We start from the raw sequence: 15,259 nt of genomic DNA, 5'->3' as shown, positions 1-15,259 counted from the left end.
TCAGGAAAATGATCTTTTTATTTTTACTAAATTATTATTGCACTTCCCTTCTAAAAAAAAGGAAAAAATTACTCTAGGGTTCAAATTTCTCTAAAAGCAAATGTGCCCATGTAAATTTTTTTTTGTTGAAAACATATGCGGCAAAAGTTGTCGGGAGGTGTGTAATTTTGTTTCTTCCTCAATAAAAAAGAATTAGTAGAAATAATTTTATTGCTGTTTGCGTTTCCCACAGAAAATTATTAAATTTAACAATTGTAAAATTTAACAAATTTAACAGAAAATTGTTAAATTTCGAGCAAGAGATCCAAATAAAATTAAGTGTAAAAATAAAAATTGCATACTTCTTATTTTAAGAAATAACAGCGGACGACGGTTTCTACATTCTAAAGCTGAGATGCATTCCAATTTCTGTTTTGAAATTACATTTCATGTCCACTTAGAAGTTTTTCGCTAATTATTAGTGACATATTTTTGTCAATAAACAATTCTGTTTCAGTGATCTAAAAGACAATGCTAGTTTTCCAATTCGAAAAAAAAAAATGCTATAGTAAAGTGCCCACACTAGAAATTTAGAAAAATCACATTTCTATATGAACAATATTACTATCTAATCGTTAATGACCCAAAGTAGATATTTTCAGTAACCCACCTACCGATAATCTTTAAAATCCCAAAAACAACCAATGACCGATAATTATTTATCGATAATGATAAAAAAGCCAATAATACAAAGCCGATGAGATGGTAGTTCAACGACGTCAGTTACATCACCTGACATGTGCTTTCACTTTGCAACGGCTGTTTAGTTCCCTCGCCACAAGAATTTTTTCACCTTTCCATTCAATCTCGGATGCCAGAAGTATTTTTGAAAAAAAAAAAAAAAATCCCATCAGTAGAACTGAAAGTGTGATTTAGTTGGTTTTTACTTAATGCTAAAGTTTTCTTATAAATTCTACTCCCATTACATACCCAAAATGCACAAAAAAATAAGAGAAATAAAAATATCAACAAAGAATGTTCATGATATATCTTTTCTTTTTCTATCATCAACAAAAAACTTCAAAAAAAGATAAAAAGGTCCTACTTTTACTTTAAATACACTTGAATAGGACACACGCATACAAAAATAAGGTAAAGAAATGTTTTCTTCTTTACTAGTGCTCTGTAAGTAGAACTAGATAGAAAACTGAAGCTTACAAGAAAAAGAATAAGCTTTATTGCTATGATAATGTTGAGACAAGAAAAGTAAATCATTTAAGAGTTACGGTACCCACCACTGATTGTTGTTGTTTTTCCAGTAGAATTATCAAGAAAAACTTATACAACCACATCGGACACTGGCAAATTTCTATGAGAAATAGAAAAGTCGATATACGGTATGTAGTTTTGATAAAATAAAATACTTGACCAGGTGACGATGTTATACATTGTGCCATGCACACACGGGCTTACACAGAATATTAACGTTAGCTTAAAATAAGAGGCCCATAAATACAAAAGTGATGACGAAAACGTTTCAGCCTTTTATCTTTTCTGAATTTTATAAATTCAAACTAACTTTCAGAAATCTACATAGCTGACTATTATACCAAGAAATCTGCATCCAAAAAAAGAAAGCAGAAAATAAACATCAAAACAAAGCAAATAATTTGGAAGTCACTGGAATCTAAAAGGAAGAAAAAAGGGTAAATATACTAAGGCATCACTGTCACTTAAGCACGAACTTTCATCTGCTTCATTTTTGGTGCTTTTCTTTTCGCTTCCTTCTTTGCTTCTTTCTCCTCCCATTTTCTCTGCTTCTCTGGGTCTTCTTCCTACATTTCAAATAACAGTATTAAAAACACACAGTCATACAATTTGACAACTTCTAAGAGACATGAACACTGGCTTATGTGGATAAATATACTGTTATCCGGCTCTCTCTCCCTCTTTATTCACACATATATATATATATATATATATATATATATATATATATATATATATATATATATATATATATATATATATATATATATATATATAATATATATATATATATATATATATATATATATATATATATATATATATATATATATATATATATATATATATATATATATATATATATATATATATATATATATATATATATATATATAAAGATCTCACAGAGTCTGCCATGGCAAATAACAGGCTCAGTGCTTTGGTTCTCACATTAACTCCCACTTATTGTCACCTCATTCCGCTCGCTCAAGTTAGTAACCCAGGCCTTCGGTTTTTGCAAATGTTAATGGCCAAAACATACAAAAGATTTTAGCATGACGTAAACTTTAAACCTTTTATACTAATTTGATAAAGCATTGGTGCAAGATTCCTTTACTGAACTAAACACTATAATAACACAAGAGTAATAATACCATTAAATTCTCCGCCCACCCTTTCCAAATATAATAGGCACCACAATATAGATTACTCACCAGCCCCCCCCCCCCCCTATAAATACCTGGACGTATGTCTCAGCTATATGCTAAAGTTCGATAGTTTTTTTCGTTTGTAAAATTGTGTGCACTTGTTCTCACCAAGTATATACTGCTAACAGTCGCAAAAAAAAAAACAAAACAAAATAAAAAATAACAAAAAAAACAAACAGAATTAACAACCTTTTATATAGCCTGTGACTACATTCAGGCATTATGAGGGAAAATCGGTACCTGTGACACCATCGTACAGCTAGCGCCAATCATATTGGGAAATGTGGATATGAAGCCAAATGGTATTACTCCCATTTTTTATATATCTCTCTTTTATTTATCAATTTTATTGCTCTCTTATTATGTTTTCTTATTCGTATTTAGTTAAGAAAAGAAATTTTGCATAAAGATTACCACCATTTTTAATACTCAGCCAACCACATAATTGACAATGACTTTATAAGTTGTTTAAGGTTTACCAATTCCTTTTTTCATTGATTAGATTTACTATAACATTTGGTGTAAATTTGGTTTAGAAAAATGACTTAATACAGTATGGAAACTGTCAAAATAAAGTACAATCACCTTGGTAATACTAAATTGAATGCGTAAACGAACAGGATAGCCAAACAGTATAAGTTTATTCAACAATGGGGTAAAACAAAACTATTTTGATTATCAATAATACAACGGTATTCTTTCATATCAGAAACTAAAATCATCTGCTGGAGATGAAATTAAATGGATTCACCAATAAACGAATACCCAAAATCATAAACATTTACTAAGATCTAACCGCAGCCAAGAGCATAAAGTGATAATAAAAAAAAGATAATTTAACATTTCCACACAAATACGACAAAAACATTTATTAAAAATTTTGATAGGAAAAAATTTAAACAATGTTGAGATACCAAGTTTCTCTGTGCTGCAAATGCGACTTTTTAAACTGCTTTCGAATATGGAATTCTTATTTAAAGAACAAAATCGCACAACTTATCATGCAAAATTCAAATATAACCAGGTTTCTTATGCAGTTTGGTAAGCTAAATTAAAGAAAAAAATGTTCTAATTAAAAAAAAAAAAAAAAAATGAGCAAAGAATAAAATGTTCATATTTTTTCTTATTTAAAGAAAAAAATCGTACAACTTATCAAGCGAAATTCAAATATAACCAGGTTTCTTTTGTCATACATGGTTTTCTTTTGCAGTTTGGTAAGCTAAATTAAAGAAAAAAATATTCTTATATAAAAAACAAAATGAGCAAAGAACAAAATGTTCTTATTTTTTCTTATTTAAAGAACAAAATCGCACAACTTGTCATGCGAAATTCAAATATAACCAGATTTCTTTTGTCATCCAAGGTTTTCTTTTGCAGTTTGGTAAGCTAAAATAAAAGAAAAAATATTCTTATATAAAAAACAAAATGAGCAAAGAACAAAATGTTCTTATTTTTTCTTATTTAAAGAACAAAATCGCACAACTTGTCATGCGAAATTCAAATATAACCAGATTTCTTTTGTCATCCAAGGTTTTCTTTTGCAGTTTGGTAAGCTAAAATAAAGGAAAAAATATTCTTATATAAAAAACAAAATGAGCAAAGAACAAAATGTTCTTATTTTTTCTTATTTAAAGAACAAAATCGCACAACTTGTCATGCGAAATTCAAATATAGCCAGATTTCTTTTGTCATCCAAGGTTTTCTTTTGCAGTTTGGTAAGCTAAAATAAAGGAAAAAATATTCTTATATAAAAAACAAAATGAGCAAAGAACAAAATGTTCTTATTTTTTCTTATTTAAAGAACAAAATCGCACAACTTGTCATGCGAAATTCAAATATAACCAGATTTCTTTTGTCATCCAAGGTTTTCTTTTGCAGTTTGGTAAGCTAAAATAAAGGAAAAAATATTCTTATATAAAAAACAAAATGAGCAAAGAACAAAATGTTCTTATTTTTTCTTATTTAAAGAACAAAATCGCACAACTTGTCATGCGAAATTCAAATATAACAAGATTTCTTTTGTCATCCAAGGTTTTCTTTTGCAGTTTGGTAAGCTAAAATAAAGGAAAAAATATTCTTATATAAAAAACAAAATGATCAAAGAACAAAATGTTCTTATTTTTTCTTATTTAAAGAACAAAATCGCACAACTTGTCATGCGAAATTCAAATATAACCAGATTTCTTTTGTCATCCAAGGTTTTCTTTTGCAGTTTGGTAAGCTAAAATAAAGGGAAAAATATTCTTATATAAAAAACAAAATGAGCAAAGAACAAAATGTTCTTATTTTTTCTTATTTAAAGAACAAAATCGCACAACTTGTCATGCGAAATTCAAATATAACCAGATTTCTTTTGTCATCCAAGGTTTTCTTTTGCAGTTTGGTAAGCTAAAATAAAGGAAAAAATATTCTTATATAAAAAACAAAATGAGCAAATAACAAAATGTTCTTATTTTTTCTTATTTAAAGAACAAAATCGCAAAACTTGTCATGCGAAATTCAAATATAACCAGATTTCTTTTGTCATCCAAGGTTTTCTTTTGCAGTTTGGTAAGCTAAAATAAAGGAAAAAATATTCTTATATAAAAAACAAAATGAGCAAAGAACAAAATGTTCTTATTTTTTCTTATTTAAAGAACAAAATCGCACAACTTGTCATGCAAAATTCAAATATAACCAGATTTCTTTTGTCATCCAAGGTTTTCTTTTGCAGTTTGGTAAGCTAAAATAAAGGAAAAAATATTCTTATATAAAAAACAAAATGAGCAAAGAACAAAATGTTCTTATTTTTTCTTATTTAAAGAACAAAATCGCACAACTTGTCATGCGAAATTCAAATATAACCAGATTTCTTTTGTCATCCAAGGTTTTCTTTTGCAGTTTGGTAAGCTAAAATAAAGGAAAAAATATTCTTATATAAAAAACAAAATGAGCAAAGAACAAAATGTTCTTATTTTTTCTTATTTAAAGAACAAAATCGCAAAACTTGTCATGCGAAATTCAAATATAACCAGATTTCTTTTGTCATCCAAGGTTTTCTTTTGCAGTTTGTTAAGCTAAAATAAAGGAAAAAATATTCTTATATAAAAAACAAAATGAGCAAAGAACAAAATGTTCTTATTTTTTCTTATTTAAAGAACAAAATCGCACAACTTGTCATGCGAAATTCAAATATAACCAGATTTCTTTTGTCATCCAAGGTTTTCTTTTGCAGTTTGGTAAGCTAAAATAAAGGAAAAAATATTCTTATATAAAAAACAAAATGAGCAAAGAACAAAATGTTCTTATTTTTTCTTATTTAAAGAACAAAATCTCACAACTTGTCATGCGAAATTCAAATATAACCAGATTTCTTTTGTCATCCAAGGTTTTCTTTTGCAGTTTGGTAAGCTAAAATAAAGGAAAAAATATTCTTATATAAAAAACAAAATGAGCAAAGAACAAAATGTTCTTATTTTTTCTTATTTAAAGAACAAAATCGCACAACTTGTCATGCGAAATTCAAATATAACCAGATTTCTTTTGTCATCCAAGGTTTTCTTTTGCAGTTTGGTAAGCTAAAATAAAGGAAAAAATATTCTTATATAAAAAACAAAATGAGCAAAGAACAAAATGTTCTTATTTTTTCTTATTTAAAGAACAAAATCGCACAACTTATCATGCGAAATTCAAATATAACCAAATTTCTTTTGTCATCCACGGTTTTCTTTTGCAGTTTGGTAAGCTAAATTAAAGGAAAAAATATTCTTATTTAAAAAACAAAACGAGCAAACAACAAAATGTTCTTAATTTTTTCTTATTTAAAGAACAAAATCGCACAACTTATCATGCGAAATTCAAATATAACCAGATTTCTTTTGTCATCCAAGGTTTTCTTTTGCAGTTTGGTAAGCTAAATTAAAGGAAAAAATATTCTTATTTAAAAAACAAAACGAGCAAACAACAAAATGTTCTTAATTTTTTTTATTTAAAGAACATAATTTTTTTTATTTAAAGAACAAAATCTTTTTTTATCTTTATTTTTTTTTTATTTAAAGAACAACTTTTCATGCAAAATTCAAATATAACCGAATTTCTTAGGTCGTCCATAGTTTTCTTACGCAGTTTGGTATGCTAAATTCAAAACTGTGACTGTTATTTTTCAGCACTCAGTTATTTAGTGATTTTTATCAACTTAAAAATTTACATAACGATGTTTATGCATCAACACAAGAACAGGAATTCTAATATATCCTCGTAAATATGATCAAAACATATATTGACTTTCTTATTCAATTTCTTTGGCAATTCCTATTCAAAGAATCAAGTCATGCAACTTTGCACACCGAATTCAAATGCATACAAAGCAGCCGAGCCCTTGCATAAAATCGGCAGAGGTTAGGCTACATAGCCTACATAGTTTGTAGCCTAATTTAAAAGGCTACATAGCCTTTTAATTTAAAAGGCTACATAGCCTACATAGTTTGTAGCCTAATTTAAAAGGCTACATAGCCTACATATTTTGTAGCCTAATTTAAAAGGCTACATAGCCTTTTAATTTAAAAGGCTACATAGCCTACATAGTTTGTAGCCTAATTTAAAAGGCTACATAGCCTTTTAATTTAAAAGGCTACATAGCCTTTTACAAAGGTTTGTAGCCTTTTAATTCAAAAGGCTACATAGCCTTTTTAAAATCATAACTAGCAGCAGAGCATGTCAAACGACAGCCATAAGAAAAAGCTGCAGCCTTACTGCGGATCAGAAACCTACTGATGGTGTAATGAGAAATAGTGACTCGGTAGGATGGCTTCATGCATCCATTGTATGTCATCACATGATTATTTTCAGAGCTGAGTTACCGACATAGCCAATATATAGCTTGATTTTTATATAACCTAATTTTTTGCACGATAATTTACAGCACCCATAGTTACGAAATGATTTTCCGAAATTTTTGTGATGAAACTGTCGGTATCATCTTAAAAAAATAAGGGCGACGAGATATTCAGATTGCATTTTAGAACCTATGGCGTAATTTCGTCAAAATCCTGGGGGGGGGGGGGCGCGGGCAAAGTTGGAGCCAACTTTCTCAAATCAAGTGAAAATTACATTAAAGCTGAAAAATGAGCCATTTGGTACCATGAAAGTACTATTTAGTACTATAAAAGTACTATAAGGATACTTTATAGTACTACAAAGGTAAATATATACTAAAGTAAACTGATCCGTTTCTGTTGATGCTTGAATTATGCAGACTTATGTTAGTTTTGACAAGATTTTTGTAGAAACTAAATTTCAGCTGGGGGGCAAACCCAGGTCTGAGGGGAGGAGCGAGAAGCCAAGGTCTGGGATGGGCAGTTGCCCCCCCCCCCGCCCTGCCCCATAGCAAATTAAGTCCCTGTTTAGAACCCAACGTAATAAACTCTATTGAAATCACATATTTTCAATGGTATACAGTATGGTTCTCGACTCAGTCGGATGAAGCCATCCAAAGAAATCCAAAGAAAAACTGTTCCATTAAAAAGAAAAGAAAAAAGAAGTTTCAACTTACAGCCAAAATTCGTTCTTTTTCTAGCCTCCTCTTCTCTTCACGTTTAGCAGCTGCTGCTTCTGCCCTAAGAGCATGAGTGTTTTTCAAGAAAGCCTCTTCTACTTTCTGACGGTTTTTCTCAGCTTTTACTTTAGCCTAGAAAAATACATTTAAATTTTTGAATATTTCTACACAAGAAGAATGGAGTGAACTTTAATTGTTTCTGGTACCACTTGCACACTTTGATTTTTATTTTTTACAAATAAAACGAAATGGAATATATAACAACGGGTATAATATTTAACAGAAGTTTTTTTTCACAAATAATAATAAAAGTGTGAATATCTCGACTTCACGCCCAGAAGCCTTTAACAACAACAACAAAATAAAAGCAAATTATAGATAACATACAAAGAATAGGAAAAAAACTAAACAGAAACACACACGATAAAAAAAAGATATTTTATTCTCCATTGTCTTATTTGAAATACTATACTTGTTTTTCTATATTTTCATATCCTTATATTTTAAATAGAAAGGCAGTGTGGCCTAAGAGATTATTTACCTTTATTTTGAATTATTGCTTTTCTATAGTCTATATTTTTACTTTTTATTTAAATGGTATCCAACTTGCGACCTGCAAGCAAGCCAAAAATGCTATAAATGCAGACTCAGCAGAAAAGTTTAGAATAGATTGAAACAAAAGTCCAATTCAGGCGCGTGCTTAGCCAGCAACAATGTTTTTCAAAAGCTATCACAGTCTTTTTCGATAATCGTAATCTGCTTGCTCTTTCACAATCAATCTTGACTCGACCAAAGTACTGATGTCTAGAAATTGATGTTTGTCAAAAAATTAAGTAAGTGTTTATTTTCAGACGTTAATTAATCATTATTTTTTGCTCCAGACGACACAGACAGAATAGTGCATAAAGCATCACATTTATTCGCTAAGGAATGGCGACCCTTGAGATAAATATAGCCAATAAACTGACACAGCGCCGCTTATTTGGTCTCAGACGTCTTTGTGCTGCTATGAAACGTTAACAGCAGCAGCAGATACTTGTATTTTCAAGTATGTTTATTTAACTATTTTATGATGGCTGATATGTGGCTATATCCATACCATTTTTTTCAAGTATTTGTTGCTTCACAGGGTCAATGATGAAAAACAAAACTACACAACGTTTCCCACAAACGTTATATTTCTGTTGTTTTTTAGCCACACAAAGCCAGTAACCCACCAAGCCCAAAACGTTTGAAAACTTGAGCAAACTTGTTTGCAAAATCAAAAAAAGGAAGCACTGAATTACTCAAACAAGTTATTTATAAAGAAATATACGGATTACAGGATACAAAGAATTTACAAGGCAACAATTTTAGCTACAGAAAAATGGCACGGATTGCGAAGAATTGCTTTTATTCCTACTGTAATGATTTTCAAGGAAGAACTGAGAAACTAAGAGACTTAAATGATTTATCATAGTTCGAACAGTACGATCGGTATGCAACGAGACGATACTACATGGAACAAGCATGTATTAGGTAAATCTGCTCGCAGGTAATGTATTTAGGCATTACACTTAGGTTATAGGTAATGCTCAAGCAACTCAATAAGATCGCTTAGTTTGACAACTAAAATGCCCAGACAACTCAATATTGCTACGAGTGACCACCAGTGTTAATCTAGAATCACTCTCGGAATCTTAGAAGATCTGACTCTTAAATTTTGTATATAATTGAGGCAAAAATATTGAAAATTCACTCTTAGCGTTATCCTTACTTTGGAGGGAAGTAGGCATATTAACTTGTCCCATGACTTATTAGAAACTTGAGGAGAGGCAATCTCTCAGCATGGTATAGGGTAAAGTATATAAAAAGACTACTTCTGTTGTGAAATAACTCCCTTGTTGGGATCCATTGCAGCCGTATGTCAGGTGTTGAATTTGATTGACTCACTTCCCCATGACCTAAATTTATATTGTATCAGACAGAGTCAGGATTCAAATTATCATTATCTCTATCTATTATGGCCAAATCTAATATCTTTTTTTTTGGTATTTCGACTTCCCTTGACCAGTAAATAAAAGCGATGTACGTCGAAATAACTCAAATATCCTAAAACTGGACAAAGTAATTAAACGGGTTCAGCCAAACAAGAATCGAAAGCGTTAGTACGTTTTCTAAGTTTGAGAACTTTTTAATGTAGAGAAAAGGGCTGAATAAATCACTACCAGAATTGTTGATCAGGGCAATCAACGTAACATTTACCACACAAACACCAGATACTACAAACTCCACTACCTAGATTATGACGAGTTTTATTTTCTGCTGAATTTTGCAAATTTGCCAAATGGCTAACGGATTAAAAATAAGTTTCAATACTGGTATTAAAATTGAGTAATTCTTTACTATGAGACCTTGCATTTCGTGCTTGTGTTAAGTCAGCTATAAACTTGACGGGAAAACCATTGCAAAACAGAATGTCCATTAAGCAAATCAGTTCAGAATCAACATACTCTGAAGGACAAATCCCAAGGATTCTATTTACTACACATACTACAACCCCTTTCAATAGAATAAATTGGAGGGAAACCTGCCCTTTCCCGTGCTCTTTTTTTTTCTGAGACAGGGACGTAGGCATTATGTGGAAAATATGGCTTAAGTCCATAAACAAGATCTCAAACTCTGGCGGTATATATATATATATATATATATATATATATATATATATATATATATATATATATATATATATATATATATATATATATATATATATATATATATATATATATATATATATATATATATATATATATATATATATATATATATATATATATATATATATATATATATATATATATATATATATATATATATATATATATGTACATATATACACAAAGGGCTGAATACATCACAAGCAAAATTGTTGATGAGGGCAACCAATGTAAAATTTACCACGGAAACTCCAGATATTACGAACTCCACTGCCTCGATTACCGCGAGCTATAAGTTCCAAGCGTCTGGGAAGTTTTCCAAGCGTCTAATAGATTAGAAACAAGTTTGAATACTATAGGATCTGGCACTTTTTGTGTGTATTTACTTTGTCTTTTCTTTTTTATTAAATCAGTTGCGAACTTGACGAAAAAACCATTGCAGAACAGAATGCCCATTAAACAAATCAGTTCAGAATCAACATCCTCCGAAGGACAAATCCCAAGGATTCTATTTACATAAGATATTACAACCCTTTTTCAATTGATACTGGATAGAATGAGTGGTATCTTTCATGCTGAATTGGTTTTCTGTTAATTAAGAAGAACAACTGATTTTTTCTTCTCATCAGTAATACTTGTATAGTGCCACATTTGCTTGCTCTTTCGCTATTTTAGCCCCATTGCACGTAGAATGACACTGCAAAAATTAGGATGTGCTTTTACAAGCATGCAAAGTACTTTCTTTGGCTGATCTTTGGGCTACTAACACCATAGTGTCGACTTTATATGGGGTTACTAGCCCCCTTGATGTTGTCTGAAGGAAATATAACAATCTATAATATGTTGGAACTTTCTTCCTGAATACCTTTAGTTAGGCTAATCTTGTCGTTGAAGTGCAGATTTAAGTTTGTATGTTTTCTTTACCTTTATTCTGCTCATTCAATTGCATTTTGTATATCATGATGGATAGTACAGCTAACGAAAAAATAATCATATTATATCTTCACTGATGCCCCCCCGCCTCCTAATGGGACAATTATGGCCTAAAAACGCGCAGTCTGGATTTAAGTTTTTATGTTTTCTTTGCCATTTTCTGCTCAGTCAATTACATTTTGTTCATCATAATGAGTAGTACAGCTGCACATACAATTATATTAAATCTTCATTGATGCCCCTCCCCCATCCTTACGGAAAATTTATGGCCTGAAATAAAAGGGCCTGATTTAAGTTTTTATGTTTTCTTTACCTTCATTCTGCCCAGTCAATTGCATTTTTGTTCATCATGACGGATAGTAAAGCTGCACAAAAAAATCCTATTACATCTTCACTGACCGTCCCCTCCTTAAGGAAAAAATATGGCTTAAAAAGCCACTTTATTGTCTTATCCCTCTGTTAAGGAAAAAGGTATAATTGTATCTTACTTCTCTAGTTAAGTGGAGACGACTGGCTTTATCCACTAAATGCAAGACTAGATTAGTGACCAGTTTAGAAGCTTCAATAGATTCCTCTAAATTTTTACCACATAGACTAAGGGTCACAATGACAACTTTTTCAGTTGAGGGCAATCGAGTGAGAGCTGCTCCTTCCCTAGAAGAAAAAAATGTGTAAGGTTAGGCTCAGATAGGAGCAATATTCCGCTTTTGCCCTCGGATTTAGTAAATACCACCTATATGGAGTTTCTAATGTAGTAAATAACATTAAATGAATTTAAATTAAAATCATGTTAATGATTATTTTTTTTTTGCAAAAAGCTATAAATTTGGCGCTAATTTTTTATCACCATTTTTCTCTATTTCTCTCTTTTATCATAATTTTCTGGAAGTATTTTGCTATTTCTAAATATTTTCTATTTTTATATTTTTCTCTATTTGCATTTCTATATGCATTATATTTTTCTATTTATCTAGTCCTATGGAAACAATGTAGAATAAAAAACCCTTTTTTTTTCATGTTCAGACCCCTCTACTCCCCCCACACCAGAGATAATCATCTGATACGATGCACGGAATGTTGAAGGTATGACAAATAGTTTATTGAAATGATTTTAGAGTTGCTGGAATACATTTAGCTTATAAAATGCATATACAGTATAAATTATTATTTCAGAAAAATCCTTTATAATTTTTAAATCCTGGCTTTTTTTTAAATAAAATGGAAATCTTACTCAGGTACTTTGTTTCCAGAATACTGGTCAGAAATATGGATGGATTCAATCACTTCGGGGTACTTGTTTAAAAACGATACAACTCGTTGGTCAATTAAAGCAGTTGACGCTTCACCAATTTCGCTCATCAATAAATAATTACTGGGTACGTTGAACTTTTCAGCCGATTTTCGCTCCGGACAGTAGGTACTCTAAAACAACAAAAAATAGCTTCTATGAGTACGGGACTAACAAACCTAGAGATCTAACATTAACTTATTAATAATTAATTAGCAAAGAAGCGAAACTTTTCTACAAATTTTGTTCAGGACACCAGATACTCTACTACAATAGCTTCTATGAGTTAAGAGCATGGTTATCACACTCACTGATTTATCACAAGTTTATTAATAATTACAAAAAAGTAAGTACCGAGAAAGTCAAACTTTTCAGTAGTTTTTTGCTGAAGATGATAGGTGCTAAAAGAACAAAGCATAAATTCTACAAGTTAGGAACAGGGTAGCCAGACCAATTGATTGATCACTAACTTGTCATTAAGTAATTACCAGAGATTCTGAAATGTATTGCAAATATTTTTTCCGGACGCCATGTATTCTATCAGAATAGCTTTCTATCAGTTAAGGACACGGTTGCCATACACAGTATTCATCTCTGGCCTATCAATAATTATGAATAAGTGAGTACTGGGAGAGTTAGAATTTTCAGCAGATTTTTGCTCAAGATGATAAGTGCTGAAAGAACAAAGCATACGTTCTATGAGTTAAGGACAGGGTTGCCAGACCTCGGGATAAATCACTAACTTATTAATAAGTAATTACTAGAGAATCTTAACTTTTAATGGATTTGAGTTAAAAGTAGGGTCGCCACATCTAGTGACTTAACTCTAGTTATGATCAAAATTTATTACTAATTAGGTATAAAAGAATTTGAGCTTTTCTATATATTTTGATCACGACTGTAGCTACTCTAAATGAACAAAAAATAGTTTCTGTAAGTTAAGGGCAGAGTTGCGACATTTGTATATTTATCAGTAGTTTATTAAAAATTATGCACAATGAAAGTTAAATTTAATTTTCTTAATTACGTGAATTTTCTGCTTGGGGATTTTCCACGGGGAGAATTTTCCGTGGGGAGGGAAGTTTCGGGGGGGGGGGGGGTTCTAGTGCACATTTTATACTGGGGAAAGTAGCCAGAATTCCTATCCAAAATTCTTTTATTTGTCTTACTTTCTCTTTGCTGATTCAACTTTACACGTGGAGATGTTAAAAGAAATCGTCCGCGGGAAATTTTCAGCAAGTTGGAATTGTTTAGAGGACCTCTCTTGGGGGGGGGGGATTGTTTTCCACAGGAGAGATTCTCCATGGGGGAGTTTTCCGTAGGATAAATTCTACAGGGGAAATATCTGTGGAAGCCACTTTCTATTAGGAGGGGGGATTTGGGGGAAGAATTTTCCACGGAGGAGGGGATATACAGCATTATTTGAAAAACAATCGGAAATTAAAATGAAAGTGTGCTAAGAAAAATTTTCAGGCGGTATAATCTGTAAGAAATTTTTCGGGGGAATTTACCCCTCGAAAATTGTCTGGGGGTTCATGGCGGGGTATTTTACGTGGAAGGAACTTTGCATAGAGATTTTTCGTGGGGGGAGGGGATTTTCTATGGAAGGGGAAGGATGATTTAAAAAAAGATCAGAAATTAAATAAAAAAAGCTTTTTAAACTGAAAGTAAGGAGCAACATCAAAACTTATAAAGAATAGAAATTATTACATGTATGAGGGTTATCCCCTTCTCAATACCTCGCTCTTTACGCCAATGTTTGACTTTTTGTCCCAATCCCTAAAGAACGACTCCTGACAAACAAGGGCTATTTAATTAGAACAATAAGAAGTTTTTTTTCGAAAATACTAAAAAACTTTAGCGAGAAGAGCGAGGTATTGAGGAGGAAGCATCTCCTATCCTATATGTAATAATTTCTGTTCGTTTTAAGTTTTGATTTTGCTCCTTACTTTCAATTGAAAAACTGTTGTTTTTTATTTACTTACTAGGAAGATTGAACTTCTTGATGGATATTAACAAGGAGAAAACTACGGTACCTCGCTTGGTTATTGCCCGGCCCCACCAAATAATGCTAATCCTCCAATGAATGTTTCTGATTTTTCAGTTTAACTATTCCCCAGTCACCTTTTCTTGAATTTCTCATTACTTCAAATCATTTTGAAATCCTACTCTAGTTGGTTCTTAAATTAGTTGTTTAGGAACAGTTTTAGCACTGTTTGTGTCTTCAGTCTTTTTAGTATTTTTGCGACTTATTTTCTTTTTTTTAAAGCAAAAGAAAACGAATAGATAAATATTTCATCACAATGTAATAAATGTTTTCTTTTTTTAAAGCAAAAGAAAACGAATAGAT

The 15,259-nt window shown here is 31.0% G+C and overlaps 1 protein-coding gene across 2 annotated transcripts in view; it reads right to left on the bottom strand.

The window, feature by feature from the left end:
• Positions 1-1,510: 1,510 nt before the first annotated feature.
• Positions 1,511-15,259, bottom strand: part of LOC148949282 (PAT complex subunit CCDC47) — a 56,245-nt gene continuing 42,496 nt past the window's right edge. For both annotated transcript variants that reach the window (XM_089093317.1, XM_089093318.1), the window contains exons 7-10: positions 12,853-13,043; positions 12,110-12,275; positions 7,987-8,121; positions 1,511-1,814 (exon numbers count right to left, since the gene is read on the bottom strand). In XM_089093317.1, the coding sequence (XP_088949443.1) occupies positions 1,713-1,814; positions 7,987-8,121; positions 12,110-12,275; positions 12,853-13,043 (594 nt within the window). In that variant the 3' untranslated portion in view covers positions 1,511-1,712. The remainder of the gene's footprint in view (positions 1,815-7,986; positions 8,122-12,109; positions 12,276-12,852; positions 13,044-15,259) is intronic.

This window comes from Artemia sp. Qi Xiang Cuo, chromosome 8, assembly GCF_049724085.1.
Source record: "Artemia sp. Qi Xiang Cuo chromosome 8, ASM4972408v1, whole genome shotgun sequence".
Taxonomy (NCBI): Eukaryota; Metazoa; Arthropoda; class Branchiopoda; order Anostraca; family Artemiidae; genus Artemia; species Artemia sp. Qi Xiang Cuo.
The sequence above is the reverse complement of the archived record's forward strand: the minus strand, read 5'-3'. Positions and strand labels throughout refer to the sequence as shown.